The sequence below is a fragment of the Nelusetta ayraudi genome, unplaced genomic scaffold (assembly GCF_046127955.1).
Source record: "Nelusetta ayraudi isolate G7.1 ecotype Tasmania unplaced genomic scaffold, CSIRO-AGI_Nayr_v1 ptg000022l, whole genome shotgun sequence".
Lineage (NCBI taxonomy): Eukaryota > Metazoa > Chordata > Actinopteri > Tetraodontiformes > Monacanthidae > Nelusetta > Nelusetta ayraudi.
Genome location: NW_027466072.1, coordinates 5,735,771 through 5,753,406, shown reverse-complemented (window position 1 = coordinate 5,753,406; position 17,636 = coordinate 5,735,771). Strand labels below are relative to the sequence as shown.

At 44.4% G+C, this 17,636-nt stretch overlaps 1 protein-coding gene across 1 annotated transcript in view; it reads right to left on the bottom strand.

Annotated features, from left to right (window-relative positions):
• Nucleotides 1-17,285, bottom strand: part of rbpjb (recombination signal binding protein for immunoglobulin kappa J region b) — a 39,492-nt gene extending 22,207 nt beyond the window's left edge. The window contains exon 1 of the mRNA XM_076028376.1: nucleotides 17,024-17,285. Coding sequence (XP_075884491.1) covers nucleotides 17,024-17,043 — 20 coding nt within the window. The 5' untranslated portion in view covers nucleotides 17,044-17,285. The remainder of the gene's footprint in view (nucleotides 1-17,023) is intronic.
• Nucleotides 17,286-17,636: the final 351 nt, after the last annotated feature.

Below are 17,636 nucleotides of genomic sequence, written 5' to 3'. Positions count from 1 at the left end.
GGAACGACAACACCACCAACAAACCGCAGTGTTGGACTGTAGAGCATTGCTCATTGCAACCATCCAATCGGTGTTTACGACCAAATAACATTTCACCTCCAAGTAGACAGTAGCTGCCTTTCCATTAAAGTTTTCACAAAATAAAAGCAATATTTCTAAAATGCCGACAAAGAACAATGGTGATTTGCAGGGGTTTCCACTGAATGGTGTGAAGCGCATAAGCCGTAATTACGTTTGCTTTTGTTTGTTTACATTTGTTTGCTGTCAAGAATGGTTGTTATAGTTTTCTCTTTGATTACTTGTAAAAAAAATATTTCATGTCCTTCTCCGTCCAAACATACAGCGCCACTTTCACTTGAAGTGAACTGGTCACGTGACCCCGTACGTCACGTCCACTGACGTGTAAAAGCGAAAGAAGTGTTTCCATGACACTTTTGCGATATAGCTTTAAATCAATACATCTGGAAAACCACCTCATGACGGCGTCATTTTTCAGTTCAGTTTAGTTTATTCTGTCGTAACTGCACGTATACAAATAAAGGGATAACAAAGGATACAGCAACAACTAAATTATATTGACCAAAAAGGCGTAGGCTGAAGCTTAAGCTTATGTTACCTATAGTTTCTGCATAAGCAGCTTTTAGTAAGCAGGTAATTTTTCAATAATCCATACATGAACAAAACATGGAAAACAAAAGTTCTAAATAATTTTCAAAAACATGTTAATCACTCCTGAGTTTTATATTTGTTTACCACCTTGTTTTTAAACATTCATTATAATACGCAAAGTGAACTACACATTTTTAATTCCTCATCTCAACCATTCCACAGGTTCACCCCTTTAACAGATCCACATCTGCTCTTAATGTTTGTCCTTGCTCTTGGTTTTTTATTCCTAATCCCCTGAGTTCACGTTGACTCTCTCTTGTTTCAAACAGCCTCTGAATACAGTCGGGGATTCAAATTGTGGGATTATCAGTTGTTCAAGTCATAAAGTTTTCCCCAGTTCCAATGGTTCTGGCTGGTGGCACCATATTCGGAAACCCCATTGAGGTGTGCGAGGGTAAACAGACAAGGTGCCTCGTCGTCTTCCGACAGGCAGGAAGGCAGATGATGCATTGGTGACAGAAAGATGGCAGTTGTTATAAATAGACCTCCGCCCCACCCTCCAACCCCCAAACATGCTAACACACAGAGACACGTTAACACATGTCAACAAGTACGCCCATCAGCACACACAGCAGGGAAAGGTTGATGGCGAGAGTGCGAACCCAGCCGGCTCCTGGTACAGGGTTTGGCCTGACAGGTGTGACTGACAGTCCAAACAGCGCTGATGGAACAAAACGCAGTCGTCGGCACCCTGATGCTCCGAGGAGACTGAAATACACACCCTGACACGTCCCGGGCACTGTCTGCCAGTCCTCCAGGGAGAGAAATACACTTATGCAGCATGTTGCAAGTGCACACACACACACACACACACACACACACACACACACACACACACACACACACACACACACACACACACACACACACACACACACACACACGGTTGCTCAACAACGTATCAGACGCATTTCTGGTAAGTCAAGCGGGGGCAAAGTTTTCTTGGACTTCTTGAACTTTGGGAGATGAATCACGGTGAGCGCAGATGCAAGGAAAAGGATTTGAGCTGTCTAAACACTTTTTGGGCACCAAAATTCAGCAGGCTGTCTTGGCTTGATTAGGCTTGAAGACCTGCTGTGAGTGTGTGTGGCACACAGAAAGTCCACAATTTAAACAAATGTGCAGCAATTATATTCAGTATAGGTGAAATGATGGTGAGATGAATCAGCTGTTGTAAACTGTCAAACCACTAAACCTGGGTGGATCCATGTGTCAAACACAGCACACCATTAGGACCAAACCCAACTCTGTCATCACAACAATGTCAATATTGCCTTCAATATTGACAGGGTTTGTCATGGAAGCATTTAACTGTCTGTTTGCTCTGTTTATACATATATATGTGTATTTTCCTCTTGCAGTGCCAAGTTCACCATCTCACTCAGCATCTTGGGCAATATTCTTGTCACAGAAGTGCAGGTTACAGGTGTCGCCAGGTCTAAAGTCAGTTGGCCTTCCAAAAAAAACAAAAAAAAAAACCTTCATGGGAACTGCCCAACGCTAAACAGGAAACACGGAAAATTTAACTTGTAACAGCAACAGCACCTTCCTGGTTTCCTGTCTTCAGAGCAAAAACCAACAGAAAGAGTAAAATGACTAATTGATTCATTAAACCTGTAAACCCGTTCCATCGCATTTCACCGTTGTTTGAATGCGCTGCAAAAACCTCTTTAAGAAAATAATGAGTCAAGTTTAGATTGTTCTGAACTGCTTAGCAACATAAAACCCCTCGAGAAAAAGAAAAACCCTAGTGAGAAAAAATCCCCATGCAATAAACATCTACACGACACACTACCTAAATGTGTCTCCGTCAGTGAGGAGACACATTTGGCCGAACACCTTCGTGTTTTGTCTACATCTCGGCCGGCCAAAAACAAGCATATTTATCTTTGGAGAGCCTCCTCAACACCCAGGGGGACCGAACACGAGCCGCAGACGCCAGATGCTGCAGTTCACACGCTCAAGGTCGCAGGTTAGGCTGCGACCTGTGGAGTCAGCGGGCAGGCAGTGAGCTTCCTGGATAAGGCCTGTGACACACTGACACCGAGGAGACACACAGCCGTGCCATTTGGAAGCCGGCTTTATTTAATATGGGGCAACAGAGACACTGTCGGATCCTTCGGTAGCGTCGACATTTTAGTTGGTTCCTTCCACCGACTAGACCAGGCATGGACAAACTGCAGCCTGGGGGCCATATGCACTGAACTTGAAGAAATTATATTAATAGTAAGTAAGTCATAAAAAAAGCTGTATTTCATCCCTTTTTTTTCAGTGTTTTAAGAGTAATTTCAATAAGGAGCTAAATACTGTGAGGCTTCAAAGAGAGATATTTTGTTTCAACACTTTAGTTAATTTTCAATGGACATTAAAGCAACATGTTTTCTACATATCCCACAATATATTTTTTCCTCCTATGAGGTGGGTCACCAAAACACTCCATCCATCTGCTGCTGCTCCGGCCCTCTCTGTCACATTCTAGGACCCAATGTGGCCCACCAGTCAAAAGGTTTGCCCACCACTGAACTGGACACTGTGTCCTATGTGGCTGCACACCTGGACAGCCATTGCAGGACTTCCGCTAATTTCGACGCTAGTCGTCTGAGTGTGTGGATGAAAAAAAGCACGCACACGCACACACACACACACACACACACACACACACACACACACACACACACACACACACACACACACACACACACACACTTTCCGCATAGCTGTGTGAAGTGCAGACAGAGAGAGAAAAAGAAAGAGCGAGAGAGGATGGGAAGAAGGATTAGGCCCATAAAAAGGTGTCTGGTTTCTCCACCCCAGGGCTGATAGCAGATATCACAACCTCTCCGAGTGGCTGTACACCTCATTATCACCCTCATGCTCTCTTGCTGCCTCCTCTGGCCTCCGTAGCCACAGGCCAACTTGGCGACACCGGATATGTGAACTCAGTTCTAAAACCATAGCGGAAAACGAGCAAACGACATAAAAGTTAAATCTGAAAGAAAACTTACTTTCAGAGTTCATTTTGATCACTTAATTCACTGCATGCGCAGCTATAGGACACTACAACAACAACAAAAAAAACATGGCATAACATGCTCAAAACATATTTTCAATATGCATTAGGTTGATTGGGCAACACGTGAAATATGTTGCTGAATCAAGAACGTGTCTTGATTGCTACCATTGATAAATGTTGCAGCATTTATCAGCGGACAAACAAAATGGATATGTGCTGCACAGGACTTCTCTGCACCTTCAAAAGACCAACAATGACGATGAAGGCAGGTGCACGGTGCAGCAGGAGGAAGCTGCCAACCACCAATTGTGCAGCGCGACAACAAGCTTATTGACACGCACCAGACACAACAGGTAAAGCCAAATTACAGGGTGCCGCTGCCAGGACGACCTGTTATGAATGACCCGTATACCCAGGGACTGCCTGCCTGCAAGTCTTCTGTTTTGTTTTGTTTTTTTACTTGGAAAAACCCTGCCAGACACTGCACGCTTTGTGAGTTACCTGTGCGGTTGATGTGTTGTCATACTTTCAAGAACGGACGGAGAAGACGGAGAGAAAAAAATGGGTGGAAAGAACATGTCTCACCAGGCAAGTGAATGTGTTTATGTGGAAGACTGGGACGGAGAGGAGAGAAATGTGGAAATCCGAGCCCGCTGGCAACATTAGCCCTGGCAAACTAATGAGAGACAAATACCTGCACACAGATGTCACCACACACTCTCGCACAAAGGAGCAACACACAGCTATGGCATTCCCCGAGCGCGCACACAAAGATCAGCCTCTCACTCGAGGGAATGAACAGAGTTTTTGGGTAGCGCGGTGTTACCCAGGCCTAAAGAGACCAAGGTGACTGGCGGTGAGACTGCCGACCTCAGGCAGGTGTTTGAAAAAGAAGAGAGCGGAGAGACGGCCCAGAGCCGAGCCTCTGTCTGGAGGCCTGCCTGCCTGCTCTCAGTTTGGCTCTGCCACATGGCATGTGCCAGCGTGCACGCCAGCAGCCGCAGCAGCCTGCTGAAAGGGAGGAAAGAGGGCAGGGTCACTGCAAATACACAAAGCTCTGCCGAGGCGCAGACGGCGCTGCAAACAAACGCTGTGAAATAAAGGCTGACTTTTCTTCCATAAACGTCCCTTATTCTACCAATGTTCACTTCTTTTTCCCAACCTGGACTCCAGCGGTAATTTGTATGATTAATTACACCTACTAGCCCAAAATAAACCCTGTATAGATCTCTGGAAAACACATTTAGCTCTCCGTCTACCACTTCCATCAGTTTCAGCTTCCTGCTAAAACTGACCCTTTGACCTTGCTCGTCTCGAAGGGGACACCAGGGTCTTGAAGGGTGTTGCCTCCGACATGAAAGGTATCCGTGCCCCTCGTGACATCACAAATAACCGTTTTTCATTACCGTTTGTTTAAGCACACAGAAATACAAGGCTGAATTTTCTTTGTCACAAAGCTCATCGACTACCTGGGAGGCACATCGCTGTTACAAAAGACTGGCAATCAAAGTTATAAAAGGCAGTGATATCATATAACCAACATTGTTGGTGGTGCTACGTGTTGAAATATGCAGAAATCGATTTTCCTGAGGTGCTATACCTAATTCTGCATAGTGCAAAAACCACTGCACACTCGGCGGCTGACTCTCCTCGTGCAAAGGGAAACCGAAAGATCTGTCTGGCACAAGCAACGCATTTTGTCCAAGAGCCGAGGTTGAGCGGAACATTCCCCACTTCTGCCGGTATGCGGCAACGCAACAGAGAGTTCAGGATGACAAAGAGCGATGCGATCAGAAAGTCTTCTGACGGAGAGCTTTTTGAAGTGTTGCGTGAGGGGGGAAAAGGAGGAAAGAGCTAAAAGCTGACCGAGTTAACCGACTACTGATGAGCCAGCCGACCCTCCAGGCAGACTGGCTGCAGATGGCAGAGGTCTGCTGGCTGCCCAGAGACGCCCTGCTGGAGGCACAATAAAGGCCAGGGCTCTCTGCCGTGTGCGTGTGTGTGTGTGTGTGTGTGTGTGTGTGTGTGTGTGTGTGTGTGTGTGTGTGTGTGTGTGTATAAAGAGCAGGGAGGGTCACATCAGTCTCTACTTGCAAGTGCACACACACATACGCATGCATGCGCGCGCAGACACACACACACGGCACCAGCTCCATCTGTCTTTGACATGGGAGAGCTTAATGACAGAGGCAGAAAAGCCAAAGAAAAGGCCGCCGCCGCCGCCTCCTCCTCGTCCTTCGTCTCTCTCTCTCCCTCTCTCCGTCTCTCCATCTCTTCATTTTCCTTCCCTGCGCCTCTTGACCGCACACCCCGACCATCAATGCTCCATATGGAGCTCTCTGGACGCACTTTAAAACTGGCCTCGGTCTGGCACGCGATCAATAAGACATCTAGACGCGCTCTCGCTCGCTCGCACACACAAACTCCACGCGGCATTAATGAGTGTGATGCTGCAGACGAGCTGGAACAGCCGGGACGGACGCTCCACCGAATGATGACAATTCCAGCGCGTGGTGCGCAGCCAACCAACACACACACACACACATACATGCCCCTGATAGTATTCTATCTTTAATGAAGTTGCCATTGTGAATGGTGCAGCAGATCTGACTCGGTTTCCTGGACTCCGGCTGCCACCTGGAGCCGCGCAGTCCTCAGATATGACAAAATCCACAAAACAGCCCAACAAAAGGCTGCAGACGCACACGGAGAGGTCACAGCATGGCGGGATGGGTTGGTTGTCCCGTGTCGCTTGAAGACTCATGCAGGGTTTCGCATAAAAGATTGCCGATATGAACTGGAAAATTACACCGCATGTGGCTTTAAAAATAGGAGGTGCAAAATGAAAAGCTTCAGTTTGGTGTCGTTGTTTTCAGCCTCGAGATTACTTTGCCCTTTTTTTTTTTGCCTAGAATGAGTATAAGGGAAAGGGGAATTGATGCGGCATGGATCCCTTTATTATCACCTTTCCACAAACAATTTTCACCTTTCCTCTTCACATTTTTTTTTTAAATTAATTCTCTACTCAAATTGAATAGTGTTTAAGATTGGGATTAAACAAAATGCACCTGGTAGATGAGTGAAACTTCTAACCACCAAGACCTGAACCCTCAAGTTCACATCAACTAAAGCAAAATAAAATATTCACAGTCTGAACCATGTGGAGTCAAAAAAAAAGTTGCGCTGGAGTGACAAATGTGACTGCAGCGCGGAAACCACATTAACAAGGCAGGGGTTTTGGGTTGAGACGGGTCATGTGCTTTGAGGCGGGCGAGGGGGCCTTGAACCCTGAATGAACCGCCCACTCCCCCACTCCTCTCCCCTTCTTCTCAGTCTCTGCTGAGCTGACGGCTTGCCGCTGAAACAAGCCGAAGCAGGAGCCGTCCCGATCCAACCACAGAAATGTGCATAGCCGTAAGTGTGCAGGTGGTTTCGCATGCAAATACCACACCAGTGTGGTGGATGCTGGGATCAAACCCCAGTGATGCAATCTATGTGCAAAACTCAAGGGTTTTTCTAAATCAGTACACAAATGGCAATCGTATTGAAGTGCAGTACGCTGCCTATTGTTGCAGCTTAACAATGTGGTAAAAACTACGAGCCACAAACTTGGCATGTGTTTGGAACCTAAAAGTCTCAAGTTACATTAATGGCTTTTAAAGCAAACCCATATGCACACATGCAATACATTTTTAGATATACTGTCACAAAATTGAAATGTCTAATTTCTCATCCCAAACGCCTGTGCAGTCACTGACAGGTGAAGTACTGGTGAGATATCAGTGGATATTTTTGTTCATGACTTACATACAACATACAGAGAAAGAGCAAGAAGAGCTGAACTTTTCTCCTGGTGGAATTCAGAGACTGGTGAGACCTGGCATGATTTGCTGCAGGCAGCATCTGAAATGAAATCCTCAGATAACTACCAGCACAAATACATATATTATATTCAATTAACGAAATGTTGCCCAGAAAATTTAGCTGGTAATCATTTCGATTTAATACAATGGCTGTCAATCTGTTCATTGCTCTGTCCAAAAATTAGAAACATCACACACATTTTCATTCAGCCAAGCTGCAAACTAAAAATAACTAAACTAAAAAAAACGACTGCCAACTAAAAAAAGAAATATGTGGCTACACAAGATTGAAAGAAAGTGAATCTGCACAATATGTAGACCGCATTAAGAATTATAAATTGATGAATCGATTCCATAAACACTGTCTCATGTATAATGCAAGGTAAATCTTCGAACTGGGCCGGCAAAAAACAACAACATGCTCCTGGTTGAGCTCAGGCACTGTGACCACAGTCGCGCTGTGGCCGGGATGCTTCAAACTACCCAGAGGACCAGCGACGGTGCAGTAGAAGGAAATAACTTCTTGCAGAAACAGTAAGCGTTGTGACCTTTGGCCCACATGCTGTCCTTCAAAGAAAAGTCAACTATAAAGCACCTCTGCTCTGTGCACACTCACGTGTGCATCTGACGAACAACATTGTGAATTCAAGACGTCTATTTGGTTTGAGAGACGTTCAGAGCTCCTGCTGCCATCTTACTAAAATATGCCACTCCGATTGGGATTGAGATGTGAGAGATGGAATTCTCGTAACCACACACATTCACAGCAATTTGTATAATTATAATTACTTTGAGCCAAAAATCCTAAAAAAAATAATAATGCAAGCACAGTTTGTTCTATTCTGGGATAATAAAAACAATGCAAGCATTTCATGACAAAAGCCCAGCTAACTTGTCCAGCAGAGTTCTGGGGAGAATATCTGAGGTCAAATCCAGAGCGATAAATACAGAAACATTTGAGGATGAACATTTAGTTTCCTTCCATGAGCTAATGGGAAACCACACGTACATTCTTCTGCCGCGGTTCCAAAACGACTTGGAGGACGGAGAACGCCAGAGCTGCAGCCGCAAGCGCGAGAGGATGGACCACAACACGGACGCGCTCTCTCCTCGAGGAAAGGAAAAAGCATTGTTTCCTTTGCCACAATCAATAGAGCGCTCCGCAAAATGACACACACGTCTATTACTTCATTGTGATTCTAAGCAAAGGCCAAAACCTCCTGACGTCAACGGCCACAGGAATGCCACCAGGCAGATTCTGCAGTGAAACTCTCCGGCAGCCTTAGTTAAACAAGCAGACAATGCTGAGAAACGCTGCGAGATAACGCCGCCGAGTCTTTCCTGGAATCCCGGGACCTCCGTCTCGCTTTGTTCCTTTCCTTGGATATTTTTCTAACACTTGATAACACCTATTTGTATTCGCTCCCCGGGTGCGTCGTTGATGCAGTGTGCGTGTCTCCCCCGAGGGCCGCATCACTCGTCTTGGCAAACGCCACCACACGGGTCTCCCTCAAGTCTGGGAGGGCGTCTGGGTTGGCGACAGATCTGCCCTGTGTGCAGCTGTGTTTGCCACACACACACACACACACACACACACACACACACACACACACACACACACACACACACACACACACACACACACACACACACACACACACACACCTGATCCAAAATAAATTCAATTGCAGTGCATTGACGTGCATTGCTATGCAAAGCCCCCTTTCTGTGAGAATGTAGATGAAATGATGACAAAGTTAACTGTTGCCGTGCAATCAAAGTTAACATTAAAAAAACTTGCTTAAGCAGTAGTGTGTAACACTGGCAAAGTTAAACAATGTAAGGTGCACAATGTCAATATGCACTGAAAAACCATCTAGGGAAATTGAATTCCAACAAAGGAAGGGGGGTGTGGGGGGGTGCCAGCCAGAGGGCCAAAGATGAGTCTCTCTGGGGCAGAGCAACCTTGAAGAGAAGCAGATTCTGCTCTGTAATATCCGATTCGATGACACCACCTCAGTTCTGCTGCTCCAGGAAGGTTTACTACTGCATCGGCCGGCTCGCTGCAGCCACTCCCTTTTTATCTAATTCACAACAAGCGGCGGTTGCTGGCGGCCATGGGAGGCAGTCTCGGCGGGGGCTTTCCCGACGCGGGGAGATCCTGTGTATATACGTGACCTTCCTCTGAATGGGTGAAGAGACGGCCCCACTGTGGAGAACAGACAGAACATTCTCAAAGCAGCGAGCTCCTTGAATAATGCTTCTGTGCCCTCAGATGAGAATAACAGAGGAACCTTTTATTCCTTCCGAAATATGATGGCGGAAAAAAGCTTATCTTTTCAAACCTGCTTCTGGCAAATTCTCCCAACGGCTCGATGCACAGCCCCCCTTCTGCATAGTCAAAAAAAATAGTGAAGGTTGAAGGTCCGATGTGACCAATTTTTTACATTAGAGAATAAAAAGACCCTAAACATTTATCCTCTGACTTTAAGTTGACTTATAATGGGCCACGCTTTATTAAAAGAAAAAAAGTTGTTTAAAAGTAACTTGTTCTAGGTATACAGATATGAACCATGCCATTTAACAAACAAAAAAACAGCGTTAAGATTCTCTATTAATAGCGACTAATTCAATTTAATCGATTAAATTTTTAATCGACAATCGTTTAATTGTTAACATTCCTACTTCCAAAGCACAGACGACCTATCGTGCATCAAGAGAAACAACACATAGGGAAACACGAGGAGACAAACAGGCGCCATTTCTGTGTTGTGTCTGCATTGACACAAAGAGTAGGTATGAGCTTTTTCACTGAGGCTGAGTGAACTGGTTCTTGTTTTGTGAATGAAACATCCTGAATGTGAAGGGACAGTTGGGGTGAAAACTGCTGACACGGTACAAAGCACCATCCCCTTGGCAAAGCTGCAAATGCAAGAAAGAAGCAGAGGGACAGGGCAGAGAGAGGCCAACGTGAAAGCGGAGGAAACTCTTGGATGTAGGAAGTAAATGCAAGAATGTTCTCCTAGTGCCGGCTGCATTTGCCTTCTGTTAGCTTTTCCGCCTATTTTGTCTGAGTTAAGCAGCAGAGACAATTCCAGCAACAACACCGCAAGGATTGGAGCTGCTATCAAACACGACACCGGGGATGTTTTCAAAACCACACTGGCTGCAGATTAACATCAGAATGTTCCGTCCCAAACTCACAGAAGCATACAGCCACAAGATTTTTGGAAACACTGGGGAAAAAAAGAGAGCATGAGCTCACAGTTAAACATTCCGAGTCTTGCACAAAATGTCCCATTGCGATGCAGTTTGCATGAAAAAAAGAAATGTTGAATTCTTATCAGACAGGGCTTTAAAAAGTGGGTGATGCAACTGAGATTCGCCATCGTGAAACATAAAAAGGGGAAGTAAAAGCACAGCAGTGATGGAATGTCTGGCCGACGCAGAGATGTTGTGCATGGCCGAGCAGCCAAAAACAGCTCCACATATGTTTGAATAAATAATCAAAACAGTATTTATCTTGACTGAGGTGTCTCCTATGATTGCCCCTGGAGGACGGAGCCACACAAACGGATTGAACTGAGAAACATGGGAGTGAGGACAATGAGTCAACAGCGGCGAGAAGGCTTCCAAGAGATTCATCATTACCCCACCAAACATGTTGAATCTAAACTCTGAGTGAAACTAACGGCCTTGGGGGAATATTTCGATCATCAGGAGATACGCCGATGAACTCCAGAAATAACAGGTTACCGAGCCATCAGAATAAATTCCCCTAAAAGAGTCTGACAGAGGTCTTTGCTTTATGTTTGACCCTGCAAACAGACTAAGACAAGGGATATTTAGGAAATATTTCAGATTCTAAAGCTGTTGCCGAATTTCATTTGTCTATTTGGACAACAGAACATACAATAGACACTGAACTGGACGATGTTTCGGTTGTCAGTTGGAAAAGCAACAGGCCCCAGTCTGTGTTTAACCAGTGTCAGCACTGTCAACACCTACATGGAACAGCACAGTTGATATTTGTTTTGACCGTAAAAGTTTTACAACGCTGCCCAAACAGCTTCTTAGGAAACTCAAATCATACCAAGTGGCAACTCAACAACTCAATACAAACCTTTTACACAATGTGGGTGAACACAGCAGGGGTATTTATTCATAATCTCCTGGTTGTACAGGTTCTTCAAACTCTACATCCAAATAATCTGAGCCCAATAGTATGTTTTTGATGATAAACTGCCATCTGAACTTGCACAATCCAATTTTGCCCTCATCATGGAACACACCGTATTTCTTTGTGAGTTCACAACACAGGAAATTGATACCATTTTATTTCTATTTCAGATTAGGGACTTTCCAGAAAAGGAACTAAGAGACGTGTGTGTACTTCAGTACTCCACATTCGTCAGTAAATACAACACATCACTTGCCAGGGTTCGTAACAGTGAACTTGGAAGTAAAGACAAACTGAGTGATGGTGAAGTTCACAACCAAAAGCACATGACAGACATGACAAACACTCAACTATTTACACCGTATGCTCGCTAGTGTCCCCATTCACCAAATATAACCTGTTGCAGTTCATTGTGGTGGAAAGTGGAATAGATCTAATGCAGATCTATTGTATTGCATAGAAAATAGAGGTGTGACGTTGGTGAACCAGTCAGTTGTTTGAAAGGCTTTTAAGTGAGCAATGAGTACCGGATCAACTGCAAGTCATTCTGATAGGCTAATCAAATTGTTTTATGTACATGTATATTTATTCTTAATCGTACATTTTTAGATTTTTTCTGTTCTGGTGCGAAAATTTTTACAGTAAAGTTGTGTTGCATGGGCATAACGCCTGTTGCCTGTGTAGTTTTTATTGTGTCAAAGTTTTATAGGTGAGGGAAAATTCGAAATAGTGCCATAGTGCCAACATATCCCCATGCCTTGCTAAAGCATGGGGATATGGCACCACCTTATGGAATGGTTACATTGAAAACACAAGCCAAATAAAATTATAGTCACTATTTCAGAACAATTCCTACCAATAGAGTATTTGTTGGTGGGATGTGTAAGTTTTAACTATTTTGACCCACATTGCATCTTATATTACTATAATAATAATAATAATAGCAATAATACTTATTTATTTATTTATAGGGCACTTTTCAAAGTCCTCAAAGACACTTTACATGAAAGAAATAAATATATTAATAATAAATCAAATAAATCAAGGATGTGGAGTAAAATGAGAGAAAACAGGGAGGTGAGTATCAATTGTAGTTGATAAGTAATATAAAAATGTAAATGAAACATTAAAAGCAGTACGGAAAAAAGATGTCTTTTGAGTGGGGATTTAAATGATGGCAGGTCAGTACAGTCACGGGTGTAGGTTGGGAGTGAGTTACTGCCACCAGTGATTGTTTCCTTGATAAAAAATTGAGTAACACCGGGTTTAATTCTAAGAAATATACAAATCTGACAGCTCTTTGAAAGGAAAGGCTTCTCAAGATCACAACATAAACCTCAAAGGTGCATTTGGTTGCCGTATTAGTGCCTGAACTATGCCGGTGCAGAAAGACGTTTCCACGCTCTGGATGAATATTGAAACACTTCGGAGGCTGCTGGTTACTGAAGGGACATGCAAATGTATCATCCCCTGTCATTAACCTATTCATCAATGCCACAGATACGGTAGCAGTAGCAGCAGGATGTGTGTGTGTGTGTGTGTAACTGTTTAGAGGGGCAGTAGGAAGGCGGGGGATCCTTTTAACTCCAGCCCAAGCCTTTGCCACCATAAAGGTCAGTGCTTCGACATCTGCTGCTCTCTCTGAACCTCTCCTTTCATAAAAAGGAGAGCGGGGAAGAGGAGAGGACCCTGGGGAGTGCATGCACGTGCAAACACACACCACACACGCAGATCATCTTCTGTGTGTAGGTACATGCACATGATCACCTTCACACAGTTGCAAAGACCAAGCGACACACATGCTTATTCACCAGCGCTGCACCTCAAAGAACTGGTATCGTTTCAACAGCACAGACGCTTGGCTTTTGGCATGAAAGACTTGCTCCAGGCTTTTAGTTTTTTTTCTCTTTTATAGAAGGAGGGGGAGCTAAATGGAATCTTGTCCCCCAGGGGCATTGCAAAGGCACAACAGTAGTGTTGAAATAAGTTATTCATGCTGTTATCATCCCAGGTAAACCATGCTGCTTATTCCGTTATCAATTGATCAGATTAATGGCAGGAGGGATTATATTTGTTTTGTTTTGTTTTGTTCCCTTTGCTTGCACAATAGAAGGTAATTAGCCCGAGTTTCGCTGATCTGTGTCATTTGTGGTAAAATAGAAATTAACGTGTCAGAAAACTGTACCACAGTACACACACACACATCAATTCTGCCTGAGCTTTCTGGTCTACGTATGACCAAGATAACAGAACAGTTAAACAGCCTTTTTGCACTATATTCTTCTATTCTTTTTCAGTAGACAAAACAAGGAGTTACAGTATGAAATCTGAAGAATTAGAGAAAATCATGCTTTCAGTATCCTGAAAACTAAGACCATTACTTTTTTTAGTAAGGTAAATGGTGTGCACACAAACTGTGATTCAAAGATGGGAATTAAAGCCCGTTTTCACTTAGCAAAAAGCAGGCAATTTACAGGCATTTGTAATTTACCCCTCAGGTAAAAACGGTCACAGATGTATTTTTTTTTTTTTTTAAACAGCATTTGAGAGCCAAAAGAGAAATTCCTGCAAAATTTCTAGTGTTTTGGCAAGGTAGCATTATCTCTCCTGCATGTGAAAACACTAGAGGGAAATTAGCCAGTTAGCATTATGAGGCTGTGTACGCTGCGCACATGATGCGTGGCCAGGCAGGAAGTGACAGCATCAATTCTGAGGATTTTGTTGTGTGATCTGCGTTATTCGACAAATGAGTTTGTCTACACAAAATAAACAGGTTCAAAATGTAAACACGTCTGCAGCATTAACACAAGACCGGGCTCCATGGCACGCGATGAGACAAACAATGCAAAAGAAAACAACTTGTGAATTTGTGTCATTTCCTGTTTTGCATAGTCTTGCGTGGTTACCGTCACTTCTCACGCCAAGTTTTAATTACTATCCCACAGAAATTGTCCTGCAAAATGCTGCATTGAGGAAAAATGCAAGATTGGAGAGCATGTGAAAACGCCTGCCCTGCTTTATATTATAAAGTGCAGCTCATTGCACACATTCAACCATGTCTGATCATTGTTAATATGTTGATCTATGAAACACAACACAGACAGTGGGAAAACTCATATCTCTGGTTCTACTGCCCTGTCAAAGGAGCAAAGAAAAAAACTTTAGGCACAATAGAGACTAATTGCTCATACTTAACATTGCATCTAGAAAATGTGAATGAGACCATTATAAAAGCATATCGTCATTAACATTACTCTTTCAGTAATTGGTTATTGATTTTAAAAAAAAAAATGGGACTAAAATTGTGAAGCTGCTTCCTGTCCAAACCTGATGTCATTCTAGTCATTCAGAGGTAGTGGCTCTGTGGTCCGATGCCACCAAGATGACCTGCTATCGACTAACTGGCCCCATTATGGCAATTTCATTTTCTGCAAAAAACCCTCACCCAAACATCCACCCACCCAATCATACGCAAGAAAAATAAAAAAAAATAAAACACCCACCCGACCCACAAAAAAAAACCAACAGACACAGCCACAGACACATGAATGTGGAGATATCATCTGGACAGGTGGCCAGCCACCCAGACCTGACCCGCCTGCCCTCTAGCGTACTGGCTCCCTCCCTCACCCCCTCCCTCCCTCTGCTGCATCCCCCTCCATCCTCCCAGCCCTCCCCTCTCCAACTGAAATTAGTTCAGCTCTTTTGGAAAGCCCCTGATGCTCATGCACAGCAACCCCCCCCTCCCACCCCAACACCAAACACCACCTCCCCTTCCCCTAACAACACACACACACACACACACACACACACACACACACACACACACACCTCCAACAAGCCCCACAAATGTCTGTCACCCACTGAGCTGTCTGTGGGGATTATAGACTCCAAAGAGAGAAAAAAAAATAGGTTAATGTCTCACTCCTGTGCCGGCAAAAATTATTTTTTTCAATGAGGGTTGACTTAAAAATGATAACACACAAAAATATAAAACGAACACACACGTGCTTGCAACGTTAGAAAAAAATATATATTGTATGATTCAATGCATTCAAAGTACAACATTATGTGGCATCCTGCTTGTACGGACCATATTCTAACTCATTAATTAATAATGAAAGATTGCAAACTGAAGTATCAGGCGTACAGTGCAGGTTGACTCAACGAAAATACCGACTTACTAGAAATGGTGACATGAAAATATCACAGGTGTCTTCTCTGCTTCCGTAATGTGTTTGCTACAAAATACGCATCAGCTTGATTTTGTTGTTGTTTTTGGGGTCAATTTAGAGCCATTTTCTTTTCTTTTTTTATCAGATGAGTTAGACTGCGCCTTAGAGTGTAAATACAATACTAAACAAGTTTCGACTAAATGAATATCTTTGGATGGCTTGTACACTTTCAAAAAAAAAAATATATAATGCTTGCAGTGTCTGTGAAACTCAAGAGCTCGAATATGATTTTAAAATTGTGCGCAGAGTTTATACACACATTACTCTGTAAGTAGTAAATAGCGTTCCTGATATCGCAGCAACCACGCCTGCTTCTAAAAGGCTCAAGTCAACAGAGTAAACACAAGCAACTGCATGTGGCAGCTCTGGGCAACAAAACACAAAAGTACACCCAATGACGCGGAACATTTGAAGAGCACCAGCAAAGGGAATACCTTGCTCACAAAGCCGCAACGTGTTTCAGTCCGATCTCGCTAGCGGGTGTCCATTATCGGACAGCTAGCTGCGTTCAGTAGGGAATGCCATCCGTAGGCGCGCTGCCCGGTCAAATGCTGAGCACGTTTCGAAGAACAGACGCGGGAGCGAGAATTTCAAAATTCTACTCATTTCAAGTGGGGAATAATATTTTTGCATAAATGTTTAAAAAATATATATTATTTTAAAAATATTGCCTCATTGCTTGTGTTTAGCTTTCTGGTTAGCCCCGCTAGCTCCCAGCTTGCCGTTGTCTGGCGGGGGGGTGAAAAAGACGAGACCACCGAGGGTGAAGTCTCTGTTAGCCGGGGCTAGCTCCACAAAACACTGCTGCTGCTGCTGCAGCAGCAGCAGCAGCAGCAGCAACAGTCAGTAACTGGGCAAAGAAAACAACACTCGCACGCAAACACGCTTGAAAGGGCGACAAAGAAACGAGTGGTGGCGGCCAAACCCGGTAGTCGGAAACAGTGTTGTGTACACAGCGTCCGGCACATGGCTCAAAGATTTAACCTTGTTTCTGCGGCTCGCCAAGTTGAATAGTCTACACACAACTCTGCTCCCCACCACCAGCCCCGAAATTCAGACTCACCCTGTCACAACAGGCGCCATCTTCCACAAACTCTCACCAAAACTCCAATACTCGCGATATCCCTTTTTCCTCTCTCCCCACGAGTGCAACAATCCGCCGAGACAACAGAAGCAGACTGGAAGGTGTAGGGCGAGGGAGACGGAGAGAAAGGGGGTGGGTGAGGAAGACAGGAGGAGAGAGAGAGAGAGAGAGAGAGAAAAAAAAATAGGGGGAGGCGGCGGATAGCAGCTACATAGGAGTGGAGGGGGGGAGGAGAGGGAGAGAGAGTGAGCGAGAAGGGCAGACGCCACAACAACAGGCGTGGGAAACTTCGCAGATCGCGCGATATTTGGAAAACTCTCACAATAGGCGAGCGCTGGAGGAACGTCCACTCTCGCGAGAAGTGCTCGGAGCGGAGGGTTGTTTATCTTGCGGTGCTGAAACACCATTTCCCACGTGTTTACCGTGTAATAAATTACTGCACCCATCGGGTTTAGGGGAAGCGGGTGTGGGGCGAGAAAAGACAGCGTCGGCTTTCCCAAGCTTTGTCTCAGGTTGAACTATTTATCTTGTAATCTTTTATGGCGTCTCTGTAAGTGTTCCACATCACACATCTGTATGCAATCAGAGCCGA